At 44.9% G+C, this 27,575-nt stretch overlaps 1 protein-coding gene across 2 annotated transcripts in view; it reads left to right on the plus strand.

Moving 5' to 3' along the window:
• Positions 1 to 27,575, plus strand: part of SHANK1 (SH3 and multiple ankyrin repeat domains 1) — a 933,614-nt gene that overhangs the window by 601,896 nt on the left and 304,143 nt on the right. For both annotated transcript variants that reach the window (XM_077457204.1, XM_077457205.1), the window contains exon 12: positions 16,103 to 16,266. In XM_077457204.1, coding sequence (XP_077313330.1) covers positions 16,103 to 16,266 — 164 coding nt within the window. The remainder of the gene's footprint in view (positions 1 to 16,102; positions 16,267 to 27,575) is intronic.

Genomic DNA, 27,575 nt, shown 5'->3' on the forward strand with positions numbered 1-27,575 from the left:
AAGTACAAAATATTTTATTTTTTTTCAAAATTGTCGCTTTTTTTTTTTGTTTATAGCTCAAAAAATAAAAACCGCAGAGGTGATCAAATACCACTAAAAGAAAGCTTTATTTGTGGGAAAAAAAGGCCGTCAATTTTGTTTGGGTGTAATGTCACACGACTGCGCAATTGTCAGTTAAAGCGACGCAGTGCCGAATCGCAAATAAAGGCCCAGTCATTCCGCAGCCAAATCTTCCGGGGCTGAAGTGGTTAACCTCACCTATGTTGGCCGATTTATTTCGGATATTCTATCACTTAATGCCACTAAATGTCATTGTGTAATGAGGGGGCGGAGTTATGTATTCCCGCTTCCCCTTACTAGCTTTGGGCAGCTTGCAGGTGAGGCAAACGAAAACTTCCATGCTGGTAGGAGTGAGGCCACAGCATTGGGGAATGGAAGACATGTTAGTACAACTGTACATATTATTGCAACTACTTAAAGCATAATTCACCTGGATTCACTGTTCTTTGCAGGACAAATTGAGATCTCTTTTGGTGGTAAATGTTAATGAACACCTCCTGAATTATTTTGATTCTCAAAGGAAAACTGGCCCAAAATAACCAACAAAAAAAAGTTTTATTTTAATTTAGCTGTATATTTCTTGCTATTACCATAACTTTGCACCAAATAACCTAAAATAAATTATTCTGCTCTTAACGATCGCAGTGATACCACATATGTGTATGTGATTTGTTGTTTGCACCCATAGTGGGGCCCAGAAAGAGTTCCTATTTTGCATTTTTTATCCTACCTAAAACACACTGACACTAACTGACACTGATACTAGTTTTTTTAATCCTACCCAAAATATACTGACCCTGACCTTCTTACCCCAACAGTGTGAAGTTCACATTAAAGAACATTCCAGACCCGAAGCGCCTAGTATGGATTAGGGCACGCAATTATTTTTCTGCATTTTTCATTGCCGCCATTCTTTTATTTATATTCATCTGTCAGCTGGGAATCTTGCTAACAGCTAATGAGACATTGTTAAGTATGCGGCAGCCAGCTTTCTGGCCTGTTTCTCGGGATTACGTAACGCACAGAGTTCAGGGGTCAGGAGTAAGTAACGCACAGAGTTCAGGGGTCAGGAGCAAGTGACGCACAGAGTTCAGGGGTTAGGGCACCAAAGTGCGTTGCAGTGTGCAGGGTTCATCTCAGGAGAAGCCTGTGCATGACAAAATGGATTGTGTTTAAAACATTCTTCTTAATGTTAAATTTTTGCAATAGGAGACCCAAAATCAGACACGTGAACAAAGTGTATTATTAACCAAAATGTTTTTTGATTTGAACAAAGTAGACGAGTTGAAAATCTAGCATAGCACCCTCTGGTGTGCTAGAAGAATAGTGCAGTTTTTTTTTTATTTATTTTTTAGAATAGGTACATATGTGTGTTTTTTGGGATCTGGGTTGGGAGTGGCTCAGTAGTGCGGGGTGACTCACAGATCGTGTCACCAGGACCTCTTCTTTCCAGAACCTTCTGGTACTTTCTGAAAAGGGAGGTGGAGCCACCTGGGATGTTCTAAGAAGCGCTGACCAATCCTCAAGCTGGATTGGCAGGGGACAGGCCTTCTTAAATACCATGGGTCAGCCCAGCTGGGGAAGAGTTGCATCAGGTGGAAGATGGAGATGGAGTGTTAGGTTGTCAGGGCCTTTGAGGGAACTCCCCACTTTGCAGGGGGGGGGACTGACCTTGGGCCTGGGCTCAAGTGCGGACAGGACCCTTTTATAATCCACAGAGGTGTCCTGACCAAGAGGCACAGGAGGAGCAAGAGAGGACAGCAGGAGAACACTTCCGATCAAGTCTCCAGGAGTTCCACAGATGCATGCCTTAGAGCAGTGGTCATCAACCCTGTCCTCAGGACCCATTAACAGGCCAGGTTTGCAAGATAACTGAAATACATCACAGGTGATATAATTTGCTGCTCAGTGATTGCAGTATTCTAGTCTGCATCTCCCCAAGGTAAAACCTGGCCTGTTAGTGGGCCCTGAGGACAGGGTTGATGACCACTGCCTTAGAGGACTGAGATGCAGCAGTCTGGGATGGGTGCAAAGCCAATATGGAGGATGGTGGGGGCACGGGCAGTGGAAATGGGCAGCTGCAGCCAGGGGGGCTGACAGTGCCTAAAGAGGTGGTGCTGGGAGCAGTAGCTACAGGGCAGCTAGCACTCAAACCTTCAATATTTTGCTACAACATAGGAGCCCATGGTCCCTGCCTGTAAAGGGCCTACAGTGCTAGCTAGTCTGGAAACAGAAAGGAAGTGATGTGCAGGAGGAGAGAGGAGTGATGATCTGCAACCAAGGAAGTGCGGGAGGAGAAAAGGAGATACTGTATATACTGTGTGTCCCAACTTTGACCTTTGTTCACCTGAGCATCTCATAAATTCCCTTCCCTATCGAAGTTTGATTCCCCTCGATAAAACATCAAAACAAGTGCAAGGACTGCCAACATGACTCTGAGCGAGTGAAAAGTGTGTGCCTGGCTGGGCAGGGTAACAGACGGACCACTACATTCAGCAGCCCCTACTGGGGGAACCGCTACACTGGTTGACTTTTTTTGTATCTGTGCCCCTTTTGGGGAGATTTATCTCCACTTCCTAAGTGTAAGTGGAAAGATCTAAAAAAAGTGAGGGAACCTCTCCTCTTATGCCTTGTACACACGGTCGGCCATTCCGACCACAAAATCTGTCTGATTTTTTCCAACGGATTTTGTCCTAAACTGGTGTTGCATACACATGGTCGGACAAAGTTGTCGGAAAATCCGATCGCTCGGAACGTGATGACATTGGTTCGTTACAACGGGACTACGTTGAGGATAGTAGCCAATAGCTTTGGTCTCGTAATTTGATTTGAGCATGTGTGGCACTTTGTCTGATCGGAAAAAGTCCAATCTGATTTTTTTGTCGGAAAATTTGAGATCCTGCTCTCAAATCTTTTTCCGTCGGAATTTCCGATGGAAAAAGTCAGATAAAGCCCACACACGATCGGATTTTCTGACAATATAATCGATCAGACCTTTTCCGTTGGAATTTCTGACCGTGTGTACAAGGCATAAGACAGCTGTCACCAGCTGTCTTTGGAAGATTTACCTTCACAGTCTGTTCTGGTGACAACTGTAAATCTGTGATGATTGCAGATAGAACAAATACAATGGGTGAATTTAACTTCCCAAAACTAGAATTCCCAGATCTAAAACCTTGCCTAAACATACACTTTATGAACAGTCATAACAAAAGATATATAGGGACACCTTCAGGTTGACTATATAGTAGGGTTGCCACCTTCACTTTTGCGGCGCACAGCAATTTTGTTTTATAGTATAAATAACATTTCTAATCATATGAAGTTAAAAACAAGAGTTACCCTTTACATCAGAGTCCACAGAGTTTTCCTTTTACATCTGAGTTCGTAGAGTTCCCTTTCACTGTAAGGGGGGACTCTGCAGACTCCGATGTAAGGGGGAACTCTGGAGACTCTAACATAAGGGATGCTCTGGGAACCCTGATTTGAGGGGGAATACTGAGAACTCTGATGTAAGGTGAACACTGTGGCCTCTGGTGGAAAGGGGAACTCTGATGTAAGGGGTGCTCTGAGAACCCTCATTTACCTTAGTGTACTCACTCAGAGGCAGGAGAAGGGGGGAGACTTCAGTCACAGAGAGGGATTGATGGTGAACTCACTCATCCCTTGGCAGTCAGCACCTCTCATCCAAATGTATCTGAGGCTGCTGGACTTCAAATTTCCCGCCCCCACAATCCTTTTCTGAGGCATAGTGCCAGGGATTGGAGTGGGGCAGACACAGAGGGGTAGGGGCGGGAGGAAGAGGTGCAGATTGAGCCCGCTCTCCTCTCCCATTAGGGTTGCCACCTGTCCAGGATTCACCTGGACAGTTCGGGTTTGGAATCATGTGTTCGGGTTTCAGACTGCCTGAAACCCGGACACATTATTTAAACTGGACTATGGCCTCCCAGCAGGGTTGCTGTATACAGTTGTCTAAGCTGAGAGTGTCTGTTACACTCTTTAACACTGCCCAAAGCCAACACTAACAATCCCCCCAAACACACACACAGAAGAGGAAAGAGGGCGCAATCTGCGCCCCCCCCCCCCACCCCTACCTCTCTGTGTCTTCCCACACTCCAATCCCTGGTGCTGAGCCCCAGAATAGGAAAGTAAGGCGGGCCGGAAATTTGAAGTCCAGCAGCCTCAGATACACCTGGATGAGAGGTGGTGAGTGAGCTCACCATCCATCCCTGTCTGTGACTGAAGTCTCCCCCCTTCTCTCTCCTGCCTCTGACTAAGTACACTAAGGCAAATCAGGGTTCTCAGAGCACCCCTTACATCAGATTTCCCCTTTACACCAGAGGCCACAGTGTTTCCCCTTTACATCAGAGTCTTCTCCATACATCAGAGTTCTCAGGGTCCCCCCTTAAATCAGGGTTCCTAGAGCATCCCTTATGTTAGAGTTCTCCCTTACATCAGAGTCCCCCCTTACAGTGAAAGGGAACTCTGCGAGTTCAGATGTAAAAGGGGAACTCTGTGGACTCTGATGTAAAGGGGACTCTTGTTCTTAACTTCATATGATTAGAAATGTTATTAAATAGTAAAAATTGCTGTGCGCCGCTAAAGTGTTCAGGTTTGACTTGAAGAAAAGGTGGCAACCCTATCTCCCATGTGTGTGTTTGGGGGGGGATTGTTAGTGATGGCTTTGAGCAGTGTGAAAGAAAGTGTAGCAGACACTCTCAGCTTAGACACCTGCAGCCAGGAACCCTGCTGGGAAGCCATAGTCCATTCTGAATAATGTGTCCGGGTTTCAGGCAATCTGAAACCCAGACACATTAATCCAAACCCGAACCAGTGACAACCCTACTATATAGTGTGGCTATACCGATAAGTCCATAAGACCCTTTTGTGGAATGATTGAGATGTTTGGTTTAGCACTTTCACAAGTATAAAGTATTGTACAGTATCTGTATCATAATGCAGATTTTCTACCTTCACTAACTTTAAAGGCTTTGCTGCAGTCATTTGAAATAAGAGGCACTATGGAATAGACAGTTGTTTTTGAGCCAAATGAGGACATGAAATAGTGTGATATAGACATTGGAATTGATTTGCTAGAGAATGGAGAATGCAAAATCTGATGCTGCTCTGCATAATAACCAATCAGCTTCCTGATTTTTTATTTTTTTGTCAAAGCTTAATTGAACAAGCAGAGTTTAGAAGCTAGTTAGCTACTATGCACAGCTGCACCAGATTTTGCACTCTCCAGTTTTAGTAAATCAACCCCATTGTGTGTTGTCGGATTTTTTTTTATGCAGCCTTTCCCATCTTTAAAGCGGAGCTCCACCCTAAAGTGGACCTTCCGCTCATTGGAACCCTCCCCCCCAATTGGCACCTTTCAGGGGGGAGGGGGGTGCAGGTACCTGTACAGTACAGGTATCTGCACCCACTTCCGGCGTAGATTCTGCAGAAGGTAAGCCCCTTTCCGCAGAAGATACGCCCCTTTCCGAAGGTCCCCCGCTGCCTGCTGGGAAACGCACGGATCCCAGAGACAGCGGGGACCATCCTTATTGCGCAGCGTGACTCGCGCATGCGCAGTAGGGAACCGGGAAATGAAGCCGAAAGGCTCCACTTCCTGATTCCCATACCCAAGATGGCGGCGGCAGCACCCGAGAGACGATCGAGAGATCGGCTTCGGGTGCCGACATCGCGGGCGCGCTGGGCGGGTAAGTGTCCTTATTTTAAAAGTCAGCAGCTGCAGTATTTGTAGCTGCTGGCTTTAAAAAAAAAAAAAACGGCGGACTCCCGCTTTAATATGGACAAACCCTTAAAAAAAACCTCCCAAACCCCTGCTAATAATTACTGTTTCTACAGCTCACAGTGCATCATTAGTGCCATGGCCAGTGGGATAAATGTGGTCAATGGGAAGAATTCTCCTTACATTGTTGATCGGTGGGAAGAATGACCTTTACATTGGGGGACAGTGGGAAGAATTCTCCTTACATTGGGGATCAGTAGGAAGAATGCTCCTTACATTGGTGATCAGTGGGAAGAATGCTCCTTACACTGGTGATCAGTGGGAAGAATACTCCTTACATTGGGGATCAGTGGGAAGAATGTGCCTTACAGTGGTGGTCAGTGGGAAGAATGTTCCTTACATTGGTGATCAGTAAGAAGAATGTTCCTTACATTAGTGATCAGTGGGAAGAAGGCTCCTTACATTGGAGGTCAGTGGGAAGAATGTTCCTTACATTGGTGATCAGTGGGAAGAATGCTCCTTACATTGGTGGTCAGTGGGAAGAATGTTCCTTACATTGGTGATCAGTGGGAAGAATGCTTTTTACATTGGGGATCAGTGGGAAGAATATTGCTCTGCTGATGTCAGTCTGGAGGGGAGGAGAGAATGAGAGAGCTGGCTGGTCATGTGATCTCAATCTCAGCTGTTAAATAAGTTATTTACAGCATTTATATTTATAAATCATTCAGAGGGGGGCACTGCAATGAGAGGCAGTGCTGATGATGTATACAGGTTAGTGTTATGAGAGCAGCAAAAGGGGTGGTTCACACACAGAGAGGGAGGGGAGAAGAGGACACAGGAGCAGAGAGGAGAGCAGATAGCATGCTGCTGATGACAGAGGCATATAAACTGACCACTGTGTCTGGGCTCAGCAGCCATGATATACCGTGGTCAGTTTACAGAGGGGTGAGGAAAAACTGGCAGGATCAGCCAGGTTTTTTAGTTGTTACAGGGGGCCAAATGACTCAGGACAAGCACTGTGTCATATAACATGCTTTAACCCCTTCCGGACCAGCCGCCGCAGTTACACTGCAGCAGGTTGGCTCCCCTGGGCAAGCCATCGCAGCTATACGGTGGCTTAATTTTTGACCACTAGGGGGCACCCACAATCGCTCCACACAGAGACAGAACAGAGATCTGTCGATGTAAACAGACAGATCTCCGTGCTGTCAGGGGTGAGGAGAGCAATCTATTGTTCATACTAAGTATGAACAACGATCGGTCTCCTCACCCAGGCAGTCCCATCCCCCACAGTTAGAATCACTCCCTAGGTAACACTTTTAACCCCTTGATCGCCCCCTAGTGTTAACCCCTTCCCTACACATTAATCGGTGCATTTTTAAAGCACTGATCGCTGTATAAATGCCAATGGTCCCAAAAATGTCTGATCTGTCCGCCACAATGTCACAGTCCTGCCATAAATTGCAGATCACTAGGGATGGTCAAGAAGGGTCTGGTATGGATTTTGAGGGGGACCCCCACGCCATTTTTTTTTAAATTCTTGGTGCGGGGTTCCCCTTAATAGCTACACCAGACCTGAAGGGCCTGGTATGGAATTTGGGGGGACCCCACGGATTTTTTAAAAATAATTTGGTTCGGGGTTCCCCTGCGGGGGAATCCCATGCCGTTTTTATCAATGAACTTTTATGTGTATTGCTGGACTGACAATTCATTATAGCCGTGAATAGTTTTAAATTACTTCTTTTTTCCTTTTGTCGTTTTGCTCTTGGACTGTTCAAAACACAGGAAACATGCGCCACTTTACAGGCATACTATAGACACCCACCAGTTAAAAAAATTTAAAGAACTAGTACACTTTTATTGTTTCAATTTAAGCATTATTAAAATCACTGCTCCCGAAAAAAACTGCCTTTTATAAAACTTTTTTTTGCATTGATACATGTCCCCATGGGCAAGACCCGGGGCCCCAAACACTTTTTATGACAATACCATGCATATAAGCCTTTAAAACTAGCACTGTTGATTTTTCGTGTTCGTGTCCCATAGACTTTAGCGGTGTTCGCATGTTCGAACAAATTTTTTGCCTGTTTGCATGTTCTGGTGCGAACTGGACAGGGGGGGTGTTTGGCCCATCCCTACAGATCACCGCCATTACTAGTAAAAAAAAAAATTTATAATAAAATGACTTAAATCTTTCCCCTATTTTGTAGACGCTTTTGCGCAAACTAATCAATATACGCTTATTGCGATTTTTATTACCAAAAATATGTAGAAGAATACATATCCGTCTAAACTGCTTTTTTTTTTTTTTTTTTTTTTAATTGGGGATATTTATTATAGCAATAAGCAAAAAAATATATATATTTTTTTCAAAATTGACACTCTTTTTTTGTTTATAGCGTAAAAAAATAAAAATCGCAGAGATGATCAAATACCACCAAAAGAAAGCTCTATTTGTGGGAAAAAAAGGACGTCAATTTTGTTTGGGTACAGCGTCACATGAGCGTGCGAATGTCAATTAAAGCGACACAGTGCTGCATCACAAAAAATGGCTTGTTCATTGAGCAGCCAAATCTTCTGGGGCTGAAGTGGTTAAAGGAGCAGAATCCTTTTTTTTTTTTGGGGTTAACAAGCGCTTTAAACTATATGAAGCGTGGAAGGGAGATCTAAATCTTTTATATTAACCACTTGCCGCCCGCCCTATAACAAATAGACGGTGGCAAAGTGGTTGCATAATCCTGACCGGACGTCATATGACGTGATCAGGATTATGAGCCGCTGCGCGCCCCCGGGGGCGCGCATCGCGGTGATCGTTGTTGCGGGGTGTCAGTCTGACACCCAGCAACTACGATCTCGGTAAAGAGTCTCCGACGGAGACTCTTTACCATGTGATCAGCCGTGTCCAATCACGGCTGATCACAGTGTAAATAGCAAAAGCCGGTGATCGGCTTTTCCTCACTCGCGTCTGTCAGACGCGAGTAGAGGAGAGCCGATTGGCTGCTCCTCTGACAGGGGGGGTCTGTGCTGATCGATTATCAGCACAGCCCCCCCGAGGATGCCCACACTGGACCACCAGGGATGCCACCAGACCACCAGGGATGCCCAGGACAAGGTATGCCACCCTAGACCACCAGGGATTCCAGTCAGTGCCACAATGGATGCCAATCAGTGCCCATAATGGATGCCAATCAGTGCCCACAATGGGCATCACTGATTGGCATGCATTATTGATTGGCACTGATTGGCATCCATTAGTACAATATATTATAATACAATACCGCCTATCAGTTCCCATCTGTGCCACCTATCAGTGCCCATCCATGCCCACCTGTGCCACCTACCCATGCCCACCTGTGCCGCCTACCCATGCCCACCTGTGCCGACTAACCCATGTCCACCTGTGCCACCTATCCATGCCCATCCATGCCAATCCGTGCCAGCTATCAGTGCCAATTTGTGCCACCTATCAGTGCCCATCCGTGTCGCCCATCCGTGTCGCCCATCAGTGCCGCCTATCAGTGCCACATATCGGTGTCCATCAATGCCACCTCATCAGTGCCACTTAATTGGTGCCACCTCATCGGTGCCCATCAGTGCCGCCTTATCATTGCCCATCAGTGTAACCCCATCAGTGAAGGAGAAAACTTACTTATTTGCAAAGTTTTGAAACTGAAACAAAAAAAAATCATTTTTTTTTTCAAAATTTTCTGTATTTTTTTATTTGTTTAGCAAAAAATAAAAACCGCAGAGGTGATCAAATACCACCAAAAGAAAGCTCTATTTGTGGGAAAAAAACTTCTGGCTTCTCCTACCTTCTGAGTGGCCCTATAGGAAGCTGCAAAGTACAGTATAAAGTGCCCTTATAGGAAGCTGCAAAGTACAGTATAAAGTGCCCCTATAGGAATCTGCAAAGTACAGTATTAAGTGCCCATATAACAAGTTAAAAACAGCTTCTGACTTTAGAACCATTCACTTCCTGCCCAGGACTACATGTCCCATGATGCATTGCTCCTTCACACAAGTTCTCAGGCACTTACTGACATCTATGGATGATGTACTGAGCTGTATGTGTGCTGCACTGTATGTCCTGATATGTAAACAAATAATGCATTCTGTATGCAGGCCAACTAATTGGCTGGTCGTTAAATTGATTATGAAAGTAGTTGACTATTTTCATAATCGATTAGTTGTTTCGGCCCTAAACTGAATATTAACATTTACAAGTAATAACACTAGGGGTAGTTAATCCAGAGAGCATCACTGACTATTTAAATCACCAATGATATTCACAACATGTAAGTAAAATGGCTAAGCAGATGAGACAAACCACTTTGAGGACGTCACCAAATGCAAGTAACAATTGGTCTGCCATCTCCCTGAATATGGGTACGGCAGTAATAAAAAAAAATCAAAAAAAATCACAGCATCCACTTCTCTAAGAATATCATGTAAATAAATGTATTCATTGTGGCCACTAGATGGCAGTGAGGCTCTTTCTCTTAAAAAATAAAAAAATACAGCACATTTTTATTATAGGTGTCTCAGTCCTGGAATTTGACGTATTTGTACTTTTGTATTTCAGATGTATTAGAAATAGGGCTATTTAGCTTTCTCTCAGGATATAAGATCAACCCAAGCAAAACATAAGCCCTGCCCTTACTCATCTCACCCTCAGATCTCACTACCCTACAACAAAACTATTCCTATCATTGGTGCACAAACTCCCTCAAATATTTAGGAATTAACCTAACCCCCTCATATTCAAACCTTTACCAGGCCAACTTCCCTCCACTCTTCCCTGACGTTGACCGACTCTTGCGACAATGGGACACATATCCCATCTCTCTCCCGGGCCGCATCAATGTCCTGAAGATGTCTATCCTGCCGAGACATCTCTCTATCTATTTGAAACCCTTCTGATTCCTGTCCCAATGTCACAACTCAAAGCTACCCAGAGGTCATTCCTCAACTTTATTTGGCACTATAAAGCTCATCGAATAGCTAGCTCGGTTGTATTTGCCCCCAGATACAGAGGTGGGTTGGGAGCCCCAGACCTTCTTAAATATTATTTTGCTACGCATCTAAAATCAATCACTGTTTGGTCACATAGAATGGCATCCAGTATCTGGTCAGAAATTGAAATGAAAATTACTAGCCCAGTTCACCCCTGCTCTGATTTGGACGAATTTAGAGACCTCCATAACCCAACTTAGAAACTTATGCCTGGAACCGATGATTTTCACTCTTTCTATTTGGAAGAAATGCTCTAGTCAGTTCTCCCTCTCGTCCCCATGCCCACCCCTGTTTAACCCTGACATACCGGATAGTTTATCTTGCACTCAAATGCTCCCATGGACACAGGCTGGAATCTTCCATCTTCTAAATATCGTACACCCACTCACCCACACACTTCTACCTTTTGATGAAATCCAAGTCCCCAAACATTTATTCTACTCCTATCCAGTGGCGTTGCAAGGAGGGAGCGGGGGGGGGGGGGGGTGTGCGGGCCGCACCCGGGTGTCACCCAAAAGCCCAAAAGAGAGGTGACACCCGGCACGGCACTGGATTGAGAGAGGCACCGCGGCTCTCTCCTCCTCCTCCTTTCACTGGGCACTCAGGTTATGTCTGCTCAGCAATGTTTTGGGGAGGGAGGAGGAGAAAGAATTGTGAGGCAGACAGCTCGGGTTCCCATAGCCAAGTGCCTGGCGCCTGCATGTCCTCCGGAAAGCGTCACTGCAATCCCCTATTATTGTGACAGGCAGGCGGGAGAGATGCTGGCTGCCTATCACAATTACACTCCTCGGAGCCCAGCCTAGGAGGAGGGACATCCATGTAGACAGAGCCATGCTGAACTGAGGTCTGTGAATGTAGGGAGGAGAGATCTACGCAATGCCACAATGGGCAGATATACACGGGGGGTGTACATTAGGGGGATACATTAGCAGGATTACACAGGGGAGTACATAAGGATTACACAGGGGGGTACATTAGGGGGATACATTATGGGGATTACACGGGGGTACATTAGGGGGATACATTAACAGAATTACATAGGGGGTGGTTACATTAAGGGAGTACATTAGGGGGTTACATTAGCAGGATTACACAGGGGGGATACATTAGGGGGATACATTAGCGGAATTACACAGGGGGGACACATTAGGGGGATACATTAGCAGAATTACACAGGGGGGTACATTAGGGGTATTACACAGGGGGTGATTACATTAGGGGTATAACACGGGGGGTACTTTAGGGGGATTATACAGGGGTTACATTAGGGGGGATACATTAGCGGGCTTACACAGGGGGGATTACACGGGGGGGTTATATTAGGGGGATTGCACTGGAAGGGGATTACACTGTTACACTGAGGGGATTTAGACTTGGGGATTACACTGGGCTGCTCAGTCTAGTATGCCTGGGTCTATTTTTTGTCTCAATCCAGGCCTGGGTGACACCATTAAAAAGGACATTTACAGGGGCCGGTTTGGAGTGCACACCGTGATCGCTGCTGTCCCGAAACTAGCCTGCCCAGCACCCTGCAGAGTGCTGTGGCAGGCTGGGCAGAAGAGAGCTGGGGCACTAGCCTGCTCAGTGCCCCGGATTGCTCAGTGACTGGGAAGGGGGGGGGGGCACCATATTTTACTGCACCAGGTGACGCCAACCCTAGTGACGCAACTGCTCATATCTCCAAATTAAACATTATTTAAGCTCCAAATCCCCTACCCTTACCTTAGACAGACCTACTCCATTTGAACTCTTTTGTGCCCGGGGCCCATACCAAGCTCATCTTATTTCAGAAAGTTACAAATATCTACATGAAGCCCCTCCACTCACCGCTAGGTGTCACTCCTACATGCAGAAATGGTCCCAGATCATCAAACGACCCATCCCTATTCCTCAATGGCAGAAAATATGGGAAGCGGCTTCCAAATCCTCGTGATGCGTGGAGCAGAGGGAGACGACCTATAAGATCTTACTATTTTGGTACAGAACCTCAGAAGTCCTGCATAGATATGATCCCGGGGTCTCTCAGGTGTGTTGGAGATGCCAGGGTGACATTAGCTCCCACTTTCATATTTTTTGGGAATGTCCCATTATTCAACCCTTTTGGTCCTCTATCCATACATACTTGCAAAATCTTTTTGAAACCAATCTTCCTTTAAACCCAATCTATTTCCTTCTAGGTTTACTATTCCCCGGCATCTCCAAACACACTCAACAATTAGCTGGCTTTATTCTTTTGGCAGCAAAATGAGCCATACCCTTGAAATAGTTATCCTCATCTCCACCCACTCTCTCACAAGTCTTGCAAATTTTGTAGCGGATTCGCAGAATGGAACATCTCACTGCTATTATCCATCACACACTTCCTCAATTTTCACAGATTTGGGACCTGTGGGACCACTCAGAACTCAACCCCGGGACCCTCTCATTACCTTCCAATAGCACAATACCTTCTTAAAAACCTATATGATGAATATTTTACCCCCTTGACCCCGCTAACATATTCCCTTAAGGATTCCATGGTGCCCCCCTCCCCCCCCCTCTATGTGGGAATCCTATGGAGTGCCTCTGACTGGTATGGGCACTCCTGAGATCCCACTAACCCTAGACCCAGTGAGCAACAACTTCTATGATGAGATATACTAATATACCTGGATTGGCCCACTCCCTGGGTCCCTCCCAACCCCACCCCCTCTCTTTGCATCCCTCCTTTGAAGCGCACTTAGCAGCGCACGACGATAACTGCCATATTGCAAAGTTGGTTGCACTGTAACCTTATCTTTAAGGCTTCAGCCTATGTTATATACCTTTTGAATGATTGTAATTATTTTGGACTGACAACTGTTTGATGTTGCCCTCCCTTCTGTATTTTTGAAATCCTTTAATAAAAATAAAATTTATAAAAAAAAAAGAAATAGGGCTCGTCCACACTAGCTTTGCTTTCTGAAGAGCCACTGAACAGTTGGATCACTCTTTAGAAAGCATCTGATAACCTCCTCAATGCTTGCATTAAAGTGGGGTTCCACCCTAAAGTGGAACCTCCGCTAATCGGAACCCTCCCCCCCTCCGGTGTCACAATTGGCACCTTACAGGGGGGAGGGGGGTGGAGATACCTGTCAAAGACAGGTATTTACACCCACTTCCGGGCATAGACTCGCGTGGGAGTCTATGTCATATCCTGTCCTGCCGCGCTGTCTGCTGGGACACACACGGGTCCCAGTGACAGCGCGGATAATTTCTATTGCGCTGCGCGACTCGCGCATGCACAGTAGGGAACCGGGAAGTGAAGCTGATTCGCTTCACTTCCTGATTCCCTCACCTAAAATGGTGACGGCAGCAGCCGAGAGCCGAGCGATCGATCGGCCTCGGCTGCCGGCATCGCTGGAACCCGGGACAGGTGTCCATTTATTAAAAGTCAGCAGCTGTAGTATTTATAGCTGCTGGCTTTTAATATTTTTTTTTTAGGTGGAATCCCTCTTTAACCCTGTGAACCCCACACTAGCACGCGGTTGCATGGTGGTTCTTGCAGAGTTGCCCCATTCACTTGATTGGGTTGCGTTCAGTGGGTGGTAACGCCTGCCAAATGCAACAGGGGATATAATTCCATCTGGGGCCATGAAGCATTGCGGCTGCTGAGTGTGTACACCCCCAGCTACTGTCTCTGCAACTAAAGAGGGTAATGGTTAGGGGGTGGGTCATAACTCCCAATTGTCCTGATTTTGAGGGACTGTCCCTGATTTGGAACATTTGTCCCTCGTTTTAGTCTGATCTATATAGTTGTATTTAAAATGCACTTTTTATCTTTCAAAAAGTGCTAAACCTTTTATCCAATTTCTAAATGGCTGCATTTTTATATTTCAAAAGCCAGTGTAAAGGAATAGTAGTGGTGAAAAAAAGCATACTTATGCTAATAGGTGTCCTTCATTCCCATCTCAAAAAATTGGAAGGTATGGGTGGTAAATGCGCTGCTTAACCACATGGTTTAACACCCCCTCCAACTGGCACTGTAACTATGCCCATAGACTTTTAAAAAAGAGTTTTAAAAAAGGCAATATGGAATTTTAAAACCAACAAAATCCATTAACCACATGCCGACCAGCGCACGACGATGTATGTTGGCACAATGGCACGGCTGGGCGCGTCTCCTGTAAATCGTGGCACTGTGGGCGTGCGCGCCGTGTACTTCGTGACCGTGGCCGTGGGTCCCGCAGACTTGATGTCCACCAGGTTAGGGCCTGCGATCGTGTCACGGAGCCGCAGAAGGAGAAGATGTAAACAAGGCATTTCCCTGTTCTGCCCAGCAACTTGTCATTGGGAGCCATGATCTCTGTCGTGTTCTAGGGAGCCCAGCCTCCCCAAAGTTAGAATCACTCCCTAGGACTCACTTAACCCCTTGATCACCCCCCCCCCCTCCCCAGTATTTAACTCTTTCCCTGCCAGTGTCATTTACACAGTAGTCAGTTTTATAGTCAGTTTTATAGCATTGATCGCTGTATAAATGACAATGGTCCCAAAATAGTGTCAAAAGTGTCCGATGTGTCCGCCATAATGACGCAGTCATGATAAAAATCGCAGATCGCCGCCATTACTAATAAAAAAAAAAATAATAATTTTGTAGACGCTGAGAAAGACATTTGTTTTTTTATATATTTTTGGGGGATATTTATTATGGCAAAAGGTAAAAAATATTTTTTTTTTTTTCAAAATGATCGCTATTTTTTTGTTTATAGCGCAAAAAATAAAAACCGCAAAGGTGATCAAATATCACCTAAAGAAAGCTCTGTTTGTGGAAAAAAAGAACGTCCATTTTGTTTGGGTGCAACGTCACACGTCCGTGCAATTGTCAGTTAAAGCAATGCAGTGCTGTATAGCAAAAGGGGCTCTGGTCAGGAAGGGGATAAATCCTTCTGGGGCTGAAGTGGTTAAGTACAATGGCACTTCTACTTTGCAGCACTGGGTTCCTTAGTTTGAATCCCAGCCAGGACAATATCTGCATGGAGTTTGCATTTTCTCCCTATGCTTGTGTGGGTTTCTTTGCGTGATCAAAAGACTTGCTGGTACATTAACTGGACTTAGTACGTGTATGCATGCTTACTAGATTGTAAGCTCTTTTAGGACAGGAACTAATATAATTGTACAGTTTGTAAAGCACTGCGAAAAGTGTTGGCACTATCTAAATGCCTGTAATAAATAATCACGTGTGATGTTTTTGGGCTCAATCCTGCTATTGTAGTTACTTATACTTATGTGGTATGTTTTAACTTGGTCCCAAATTCTTTCGTTTGTCTATTTCAGTTCCAGTGGTTCTACTAAAGAGCCCCCTGCTGGTGGGACTGTGAATCACCGCATGAAAAAGAAGCTCTATTCAGCTGTGCCAGGACGAACGTTTGTGGTCATAAAGCCGTACCAGGCCCAGGGGGAAGGAGAAATATCTCTCAGCAAAGGAGAAAAAGTCAAAGGTAACCTGTTTTCTATTAAGGCGCCCATATGCTTTATATTTAGAGATTTTTAGGGGGATATGTTTTATTAGCCTAAGTCATTAAAGTAGAACTATAGGCAAAACTTTTTTTTTTCATTTTGGATAGAGCAAGGGAGGGTTATAACCCCTGTCAGATATTTTTCCATCATCTGTGTCCCATTGCGGAGATTTCCCTTCACTTCCTGCCAAACAGGAAGTGAGAGGAAATCGCTGCAAATTGAGGGAATTCCTTGGGGACCCCCAGGTCACCAGAACTAGAGTCCCCCTTGAAAGATTTCCCCTCCCCTACTTTGGGGATAAACCAAAATTTGGTATTTTCTTTGACTTTCACTTTCAATGATAATGGTAAACAGGACAAATAGAGAAGGTGAATTTCCTTAATGGGGCCACAGACAGCAATAAATCCACTCTATCCCAAACTAAAAAAAAAATGTTTTGCCTTTAGTTATAGTTTAGAGGAACTTCAGTCTTCTCACATAATTTACAATAAAAGCACTTTTGTCATTCTGAAGCTTCCCTCCCTCCAATTTGCATATTATTTTATATATACTGTGATGCTGCATCCATTTTCATACTTGCCAACAGTCTTGATTTTCCCAGGACAATCCCGGTTTTGGCACCCTCATCCCCATTAAATTCCTAGGATTTTGCCTTTGTCTCTGGAAAATCGTGTAGGCCGGCTGCCTACAAAAACATGGCCACGAGGACTAATCCCTGTGTGTTCAGTGGAGAGGGGAGGGCAGCCTGTGCCTCTCCCCTCTCCACTGTCTGGGGACATCTGCTTTAAGGAGGCACTCCACTGTCTGGGGGCACCTGATGTAAGGAGGGACTCCACTGGGGGCACCTGATGTAAGGAGGGACTCCGCTGGGGGCACCTGATGTAAGGAGGAACTCTGTTGGGGCACCTGATGTAAGGCGGGACTCCGCTGGGGGCACTTGATGTAAGGACGGACTCCGCTGGGGGGCACCAGATGGCATCTGGTGGCAGACGATGTGGCAGGTGACACGCTCAGGGCTCCCATTGATTCTGCATTATGGTGAGTTGAATGATTTCATTTTATATTACAATGTAATAATAGAAATAATGCGCTTCAATCATCCTGACACCATAACAACCATGGTGCTGGGATGATTGAAGCGTTAACACCAGGTGTTTGGAGTATCTTTATCTTCTGATCGTTAAACTTTCTGGAATACACATATTTCTTTAGTGGTGTAGGATCTGGGCCTGCTGTGTCCCTCTCACTGCATTTTTCTTTTTTTTTTACTATGCCACGAATACAAACTAATGCCCCACCCCTTAATTATAATAAGACTCCGCCTACAGACAAAAAAGTGTCCCTATACATTTTTTTTTAAATGTTGGCAACTATGCAATTTAATTGTGGGCAGCTGAAGCTGCTGCCTGTTCACTTCCTGGATTTACACAGACACACAGAGGCACGACCCCAGCTCTGCAACTCTTATTGGCCCTCTTATGACGCACAGAGAGAGCTGTGCGTGATGTCATAAGCCTAGTCTTTTAACCAGACAAGAAACAGGAAGTGGGATGTATAAGTTAAAACAATAAGATCAGAGGATTTAATTGATGGAAAGTTGAAAAAATGACTGTAGGTCCGCTTTAAAGCGGGAGTCCACCGGGACTCCGCGTTTTTATTTTTTTTTAAAAGCCAGCAGCTACAAATACTGCAGCTGCTGACTTTTAAAATAGTGACACTTACCTGTCCAGCGCGCCCGCGATGTCGGCACCCGAAGCCGATCTCTAGATCGACACTCGAGTGCTGCCGCCGCCATCTTGGGTATGGGAATCAGGAAATGGAGCCTTTCGGCTTCATTTCCCGGTTCCCTACTGCGCATGCGCGAGCCGCGCTGCGCAATGAGGACGGTTCCCGCTGCCTCTGGGATCTGTGTGTTTCCCAGCAGGCAGCAGGGCACTTGCGGGAAGGGGCGGGCACTTGCGGAAAGGGGCGTAAGTTACGCCCCTTTCCGCAGAGAGCTATCCCGGAAGTGGGTGCAGTTACCTGGATTATCCAGGTAACTGCACCCCCCTCCCCCCTGAAAGGTGCCGATTGTGGCACCGGAGGGGGGGAGGGTTCCGATGAGCGGAAGGTCCACTTTAGGGTGGACCTCCGCTTTAAGTCATAACTGATTATCTCATAGTGTGTATAATTTGTGCCTTTCATGGCTTTGCCCCACTTGGGCTTGGGTGGAGCCTGGATATGCCGGAAAGTGTAATGTCTAATGGTCTGTGTTTCTTTTCTTATCTTTCTTACATTTAATTATTATTATTATTTTTTTTAAGATTTACAAGCTTTTTTTCCAATTACTTGTATTAAATCTTTATTTTGCATGGTGAACATTAAAGTATTACTAAACCCACGGCAGTAAAATAAGTCTGTATATGCAGTAAAACATGCTTGTTATACTCACTGTGGAACCTAAAGGGTTACTCCTCTGTGTTTTGTAAAAAGTCTGTTTGATCCGGTCTTCTCCGATCCTCCCCTTCTTCCACTGTCCCCAATGTTTCCTGATAGTACAGAACCAGGGGACAGGCTGCACATGCTCAGTTTGGTGTATTGATGGAGAGTTGTTTTCTTTGGGAGGGTGCATGTGATGAGCACAGGTCAGGGGTCCTGCAGCCTGGTAGGACAGTCAGTGCAGAATGAAACTCCTCCTACAAGCTTTAACCAGACACTGATAGAAGTTACAAGACTGCTGTATACTGCTGATGAGAAACTGTATTTATATTTTACTAAAATAATTGCATTTGCATGTTCTGTGCACTGTGGGAGACAAGATATAGTGAATGCAGGCTCCTGGATTTAGTAACACTTTAAATAAATATAAATAGATTCGTATTTCATGTTAGCCGGAAGCCTGGGTACAATATCGTACTATTATATTTATTATTATTATTATTATTATTATTTATATTATGTTATATACAGTTTCCTCTCTACTAGGAAAGGAAAGGGGGATCCTTTGGGCTCGTCTGCACAAGCGACAAGACCTACAGCTCCTCTGAAAAGTGATCTGCACTCGATATGTCACCTTCTTACAACCTGTTTTAACCCTCTAAGGCCTCATGCCCACTGAGCGTTTTTTCTGCAGCTCCTAGGGGCGTCTGGCGCTTTTTATTTTTTTCCTGCCTCTAAACTTCCCTGTATGTTAGCCTGTGTCCATGGACACCTAGACTTTTAGAGGGGTTTAGAGTTTTGCAGAAAAAATGCTTGATGCATCTAAATTTGTGTAAAGGCGTTTAAACGTGCGTTAATACTAGGCACGTTTAGTGCTTGAGGGTCAATTCATTTAATTGGCCAGACTAAATGATTATTCTGGCCAGTGAAATGAATTTCCGCCTAAACATGTCACTCGCATTTACAAGCATTTTTTCTGCCAAAAGCTGCTGCCAGGAGGAAAAGCGTCTAGGGTTGTGTTTAACGGATGGTGTTGCCCGCCGAACACAACATGGGAGTTTAACTTCTGCCATGGCTGTAGCATGTGTACACCTCAAGCTGCTGTCTTTTCACATAGCTCCCAACTGTCCCTGATTTCGAGGGACTGTCCCTGATTTCGAGGGACTGTCCCTGATTTGGAGCAATGTCCCTCATTCCACCTCATTTGTCCCTCATTTTTGTCTGATCCATATAGTTAAATATAAGATGCACTATTTATCTTTCAAAGTGTTTCCCAGAGCTAAACCTTTCATTCAATTTCTAAATTGCTGCTTTTGTAAATTTTAAAAGCCAATATAAAGAAATAGTAGTGGTAAAAAAAAAAAACACTTGTGGATTTAATTAGCCATTTTTTTGGTTAATTCTCCTTTAAGGGGGTGTGGCGGGGGTGTGTCTTATGCCTACATATGTTTGCTAGTAGGTGTCCCTCATTCCCACCACAAAATGTTGGGAGGTATGCTTTTCAGCTTAAGGAGTCATGTGGTAAAAACACAGCTCAGCAGCATATTTTTACTGCCCCCAACTGCAAATGTAAATGAGCCCCCAGTCAGGCCTTTCTCTGCCTTATAGTTCAAATAAAAATAAAAATAAAAAAACTGAGTTTTCTTTTAAGATCTGAAGCCTAGTTAATGATCACACACTCTGAGTACTAGCAGCAACATGGGTGCTTGCTTCAATTGAGCTTTGACAATAAAACCTGGAAGCTGATTGGTTTATATGCAGAGCTGCACCAGATTTTGAACTAAATTTGTAGAAAACTCCCCCAATATCAGTGAGATGAGAGGCAAAATGCAACTGTAAATAAATAAATAAAGGTTTCAAAGATATTAGCAATGCATGCATTGATAAGATTATTTCATCTGGATCAACCCTTTCACATGCAATTATTAGTTTACCTTTCTTTTTCTAAGCACTGCCAACACTGCCATCTAGTGGTAAACTTGCTAACACGTTTAAAATAAAATGCTATGATTTGTATAATTTGTATATAGCATTTTTGTTCAGATAATGGGATGTCCAATTTATCTTCAGTGCAAATCACTTTTATCAAATAAGTAAACAAGTTTATGTTGCAAAAAAAAATATATATATACATTATATAGACCACAACCTCCCTAAGCACTATTTGCGTAAAATCATATAACTACAAATTTTTGTTTAAGTTATTGTTATTAAAAAATTCTATGAACACTTCAGTCTTCACCAGCTACAATTTTATAAAATTAAAGTCTCCTCTTTTTCCTTCAATCTGGACGCGTTCTGTATGCTGTTGGTGTGGAGGTCTGCACTGAGCTACATATTGAATTTCAATTCTTTTTATAAAAAGTAAATTTTTTTTTTTTGATCCTTTATAAGGTTCATTTCCACCTAAAGTTATGTAGACTTTGCAATGTTTTTCATGACAATGCTTAGACTGCTCAGGGGGTTATAATGAAAACAAAACTTCCCATTTAGCAAGAACAAGAAAAAGGAAATTTGTTTAAAGGTTTAAGTTCACTTTTACCAAAAAACTGGCTAAGTAGCACCTGTAAGCATAACACCCTTAATATACTTTAAATGTAGGTGATTTATGTACCTCCCAAAGCATAGGAGCTAAACTCCTAGAGATGACATTATACCATTCTGCCTTGTTGCTAGGATGTTGCTAAGACACTTCCAGCCATTACTACTCACCCCCCCCCCCCCCCCAGCATCACAAGTGAAAGCTCTCAAATCCCTACATGTATGGTCCACTATTTCTTTCATTGCAGAATCGCTGAGCTCAGAGTTACTTTGACAGGGGAGAGAAAGCACATGTGAGGGGGTTTGAATTCGGCTGGGAGTGTCTTAGCAACATCCTAGCAAGAAGGCAGGACAGGATGCCATCTCTGGGAGTTTTTTGCCAGGCATTGTGAGGTTTATAAATAGTCTACACCTATAGCAAGGGCATTATTTAACTTTGGTCAAAGCTGCATAGGTTGTTTTTATCTACAGGCACCTGTTGTTACCTGCATATGTGTTAGAAACCATGAAATCAGACCAATACAGAAGTACAGTTAAATCACACTTGTTTATTAATAAAAGTAAACAGAACAGACATAGTCAAACCATAGCCAGAGTTTAGGAACCGGAACAAATAGTCAGCCAAGCCAAATATCAGGGAGCTGGAGATGAGCGTAGTGAAACAGCAAGCAGGATCTGGAGCCAGAAGGGATGTCAGCCAAGCAAATCTTTTAACAGGAATGCAGGAGAGCGCCTCTGTGATGTTGACTAAGGCAAAGGCAGAGCTCCTCTGGACTGGATGGCTTAAGTAGGCAGGACTGGGGAGCAGGATATCATCAACAGCTGAGTCACTGTGGAGAGGTAGGAGCTGGAAATTAGCGGACAGCTGAGTGGCCAGCTCAGAGAAGGAAGGGCTGAGCCCAGTCCTGACAGTATGACGTTTTTTTGTTGAAGGTGAACTATCCCTTGTAAGAATGTATATGGACATGCAACTGAACTCTTATTTATTACAGAAATGTTGTCAGACTTCATATACAGTAATTAATATGTTGATCTGTAATTTTTTTTACCTCCTACATTTTGTGGAAATGGTTACAATACCCTGTGCAGTAGAACCTAGGAGAGTCAGACCTATTGTACTAAGCAGTGGCCTGGCTTTTCCAGTGGTCCAAAATTCCCTACCCCCACCCACTTTCCCCTAACACTGTTCTAATCAACAGAACTGCTCAGTACTGATAATTGGAGCAATGTTTCTGAAAGGGGGGCACTAGAGAGCAAGAGTAGAGTTATTTTAATCTGTGCTGTGACACTTAAAAGTTACAGTAAAAGAGCCCAATATTTATTACTCTAGGACTAGGTGCAACCTGACTGAATTAGAATAACTAAAGAAGATTTAATTGGTCCTCTTCGCACCCCCGGCCTGTTACGGAACAGTGAAAGGAAAAGCAGCTTACTGACGAGCTCATCCCTGCACTCCAATTTCTCCTCCAATCAACATGCTCCATGCACTGCAGCACAACTGTCTGTTTTTTTTCTTTTGTTGCTTCTCTATGTCCAAGTTTTGAGTTTATTCTAGTACTTGCACTGCTTGCATTAAAAAAAAAATGCATTTAAAGTGGTTTTAAAGGTCAAAGTTTTTTTTGCCTTCAGGCACTGAATGCATGAAGCTAAAAAACCTTCAGTGCAGCTCCAACCAATACTTACCGGAGACCAATCCTGATCCAGCAATTTGCACAAGAGCGTAAGCTGCCTCCTCATTGGCTGAGCCATTGGACTCTGTTGCTGTCAATCACAGCCAGTGAGGAGGGAGCAGGGGATGGGCTTCGAGCCACGCTCTGTCTGTCACAGAGGCAGCTTGGGAGCAAGCACACGAGTGCCCCCAGAGAAAGCAGCTTGCTATGGTGGCACTCAGCCGGGGGAAGAGGCCATGAGCGCTGGCAGGAAACCCCGGAAGAGCTTGCTCTGGTGGCACTCAGCAGGGGGGAGAGGCCATGAGCACTGGTGGTGGACCCGAGAAAAGTAATATTGGGGCTGCTCTGTGTAAAACCATTTCACAGAGCAGGTAAGTATAACATGTTTGTTAGTTAATGAAAAAACCTGAAACTTTACAAACACTTTAAGGATGTTTTAATGATCACAGAGCTACATTAATGTGTGTCTTTTATAGTTTCCTGGACTTCAGCCCTTCTACTATAGCACAGCTCCCAACTGTCCCTGATTTTGAGGGACTGTCCCTGATTTGGAACAAAGTCCCTTTGTCTCTCTGTCACTCTTTCCTCCTCATTTGTCCCTCATTTTGGTCTGATCTATATCGTTCTAAGGCTGGGTTCACACTGGTACAACACAACAGTTGTACGACACTGGATCCGACTTTGTCCTGTGACTTGAAGTCCGAAATTCGTCCGACATCAAGAACGGGGATCCAACTTTGATCCCGACAATGCCAGGCACTTTGTCTATGGTATGAATCTTTAGGTGAAACTCCACGCTTAATTAAAAAATGGCCTCAACATGGGGGGAGGTGGGTGCTTTGGGACAGGGTGGGCTCTGCACCCCCCACCCCAAAGCACCTTGTTAATGGGGACAAGGGCCTCTTCCCAACAACCCTGGCTGTTGTCGGGGTCTGCAGGTGGGGGGCTTATCGAAATCTGGAAGCCCCCTTTAACAAGGGGCCCCAGATCCCAGCCCCCCCACCCTATGTGAATCAGTATTGGGTACATTGTACCCCTACCCTTTCACCTAAAAAAAAAAAAAAAGTGCCTAAAATAAAACGCAGTACACAGGTTTTTAAAATAATTTATTAAGGCAGCTCCGGCGTCTTCCAATTTCTACTCCAATCTCCGGCTCTTCTCCGCTCATGTCTTCTGCCTCAGCCGGTTCTTCTCCCACTGTCATGCCCAGGTCATGATGGGGCGGTGATGTCATAGGGGCGGGCCTCCATGTGACATCACCGGATGGCCCCGCCCCATGCCAATATAAGAAGTGGCACACCGCGCACCTAGCAGTATGTCGGAGCAATTGTCGTACAAGCTTGTGGGTTTAACCAATCATTTTTTTTGTATAATTCTGCTTTAACCACTTCTTGACCATAGGACGTCCATGGACATCCTCTGGTTATACCGGGATGATGCCTGCACCTACAGGCATCATCCCTGTATCTTTTCAGCTGGCGATTACCAGTAATGCAGAAGTGATCCGAGTGGCTAATTAGCCACTCGATCACTTCTGCGGGTGGCGTAAGGGGGTCCTATCCCCCCTCCCAGGCACTCCGGTCCAATTGCAGAGCCCAGGAGCGATGCAGCTGGTGGCGATGGCTAACAGACCCCCAATCTCTCCATAAAGAGGACCTGTCACAGCCTATGCTGTCACAAGGGATGTTGATAGCAATAAAGTTAGTACAGAAAAAAAAAGCGTTGCTTGTGGAGAATTTTAAGCACCGTAGTTTGCCACCATTCCACGGGCGTGACACGTTGGGTATCTATTTAGTTAACGTAACACGTAACATAATTTTTCACGTTATACAAAAAAAATTGGACTAACTCTTGTATGTTTTTTTTTTATTCAAGAAAGTGTTTCTTTTCCAAAACATATAGCGTTTGAAAAACTGCTACGCAAATATCGTGTGACATTAAAAATTTCAGCCCACTATTTTAATTTATAGGGTGCCTGCTAAAATATATATATATATATATATATATATATATATATATATATATATATATATATATATATATATATATATATATATATATATATATATATATATATATATATAATGCTTGGGGTGCTAAGTAATTTTCTAGAAAAAAAAGTAGATTTTTACACGTAGGAGCAAAACGTCAGAATTGGCCTGAATGGGAAGTGGTTAAAAGAAGAGAAGTATGGGTTTGGGGTTTGTTCCTCCATTATACTTACCTAGGTGGATGCAGCATCATTCTGGTGTTACATCTGTCCTCTGCAGTGTTGGGCATCTTATTTTAAAAAAGTAATTAGTTAAGTTACAAACTACTTCTCCCAAAAAGTAATTGCGTTAGTAACTCAATTACTACATTGGGAAAAATAATTAGATACTCAGCAAGGTAACTGTGTCTTTTTTTAAATATTCTATAATGCATATAACATCTATAACATCTTTAATATCAGATGTTTATATTAACTGATTGAAGAATAAAAACACTATATACAGTATTTTAGAACATTTGGTATTTATTTGAACCCAAATGTTGACGGGGTGGCAACGGTGGTACTTGAGGGGTGGCAGCTAGGGTGACCACATTTCCAAACTGCCATTCAGGGACACCGCCCCCCCCCCCCCCCCAGCGCGCATGCCCTAGCGCCAGCCGAAAAAAAGAAAATTTTTGATACTTTGTTTTGCCAATTTTTGGAAAAACAAAAGCAAACAGTGGTCACCAGTTTAGACAGGTGGTATACATTCTCTACATATATATTTTTTATTGCCCCCACTTGTCAGCCTCATTTCTTATTGCCCTCCCCCCCTTTTAAGGGCAGCACTGGATAAAGGTCTTGCTCTGAGACTCTGCAAAAGTGACACGAGGCGGGGTGGCCCTAGCAACCAGTTTAGCAATCTTCTATTAGGGTGGCTATGTGTCTTCATTTCATTTTGGGACACTGTATTGTCCCAGAATGAAGGTGCTCGGGACACAAATGCAGATTGCGGGACAATCCCGGGCAATCAGGGACACGTGGGCACCCTAGTGGCAGCGGGGGTACTTGAGGGGTGGCAGCGATGGTACTGGGGGGGCAGTGGTGGTGGTGTACTTGGGAGGGTGGCAGCAGTGGTACTTTGGGGGGTGGCAGTGGTGGTGTACTTGGGGGGGTGGCAGGCAGCGTAGTACTTGGGGGGGTGGCAGCGGTGGTGGTGCCATCCTCTCCCACCACTACCACCTCTGCCTCTTAATGATCCCATCCCCCACCACCACTGATCTCATCCCTACCCTATCCCCCCCATCACCTCTGTTGTAGAAGTGATGGTGGGTGGGTAGGGATGGGATCAGTAAGAAGCAGAGGTGGTGGAGGACTTGGAATGGATCGATTGCACTGCAATTCAAAATCATCAGTCACTTGAATGCCTCCAGGGATGCCTTTCTTAATGGGGAGAGAGAGAGACCCTCCCCTTCACTTGATTGGTGTCAGCTGACTTTATTTTTCAGTGTCCGCCCCGCCTCCCTACATTCTCTCTCTGGATAGGTGGGGCGGGATGGGGCGGTCCAGACAGTCTCTCTGAGTCTCAGCCTCTTCTCAGCTCAGCGGGCAAAAGCCCCACTCCCTGTGGCGGAACAAACGGCCTTCAGTCCGCTCTATGCTGAAAACTGGTCACAGGCGTGCAAAGCGAATTGCACTCCTGTGACCCATAGGAGAAGCCCAACCAAATGAGCTTAGGCTGGACTTCTGCTTTAAGAGGTGTGTGACCGGGGCTTGTCCTATGCCTACATACTTTTGCTAATAGGTGTCCCTCTTTCCCTTTTTCATAAAGTTGGGAGGTATGACCATAGGGTCACTTCCACCATGGGCCATCTCTGTAAAAAGATCTATGGTTATCCTTCTAGTAGCCAACGTCTTGAAATGCCACATTCAAAAATGGGGGTTTGGGGGTACCCCAGATTTGGTTGTACTACCTTTCCTGCAGATTTACTCAACAAGCACAGTGGTCGATCCCTAATTCTAGAGTCCCCTGGGTGAAGTTTGAGAGTGACTCGATCGCTCCATTCTTCCTCCCTGGACTTATGTGGTCAACTAATCGTCCTCACTCGACGCTAAACACCCGTAATACTATAGTGGCGGATTGCCTCTTACTGTGGCACCGCTTTAAGCAGAAATACGACCTTGTCCTGGGTGGCTCTATGGGCGCCTCCTTCCTAGGTGACCCTAGGTTCCCCCTGGCTTACCTCCATCCTGAATCTTTTGGTATGTGGGTCCATTGTGGGCTTACCCAGCTGAAGGACTTTGTGTCGGGCTCTGGCTTTGTTCCTTTTTCGACACTGCAGGCCCAACACCAACTCCCGGATTCTGAACGTTTTAGATACCTGCAGATCCGCCACTTCTTTCTCTCCCGTTATGGACTCCGTCCCCAGGCACAGCTCACTATCTTTGAAGACGTATGCTTTAATTTCCCACGTCAAAGAGGATTGATCTCTCTGATATATAAGGCCCTGGAGGGACATTCGGATGGTCAATCTCTGCGTTATAGAACGCGCTGGGAGGAGGAATTGGCGCTGGAGGCAGGAGTGGTGGATTGGGAGGAAGGTTGGAACAATATGCGCAAATGCACCAGATCCCTAACTGTTAGGGAGACGGCCATCAAAGTTCTCACCAGGTGGTACTACACCCCGGT

Source organism: Lithobates pipiens, unplaced genomic scaffold (genome assembly GCF_037356315.1).
Source record: "Lithobates pipiens isolate NorthernLeopardFrog02 unplaced genomic scaffold, aLitPip1_a1.2 Scaffold_27, whole genome shotgun sequence".
Taxonomy (NCBI): Eukaryota; Metazoa; Chordata; class Amphibia; order Anura; family Ranidae; genus Lithobates; species Lithobates pipiens.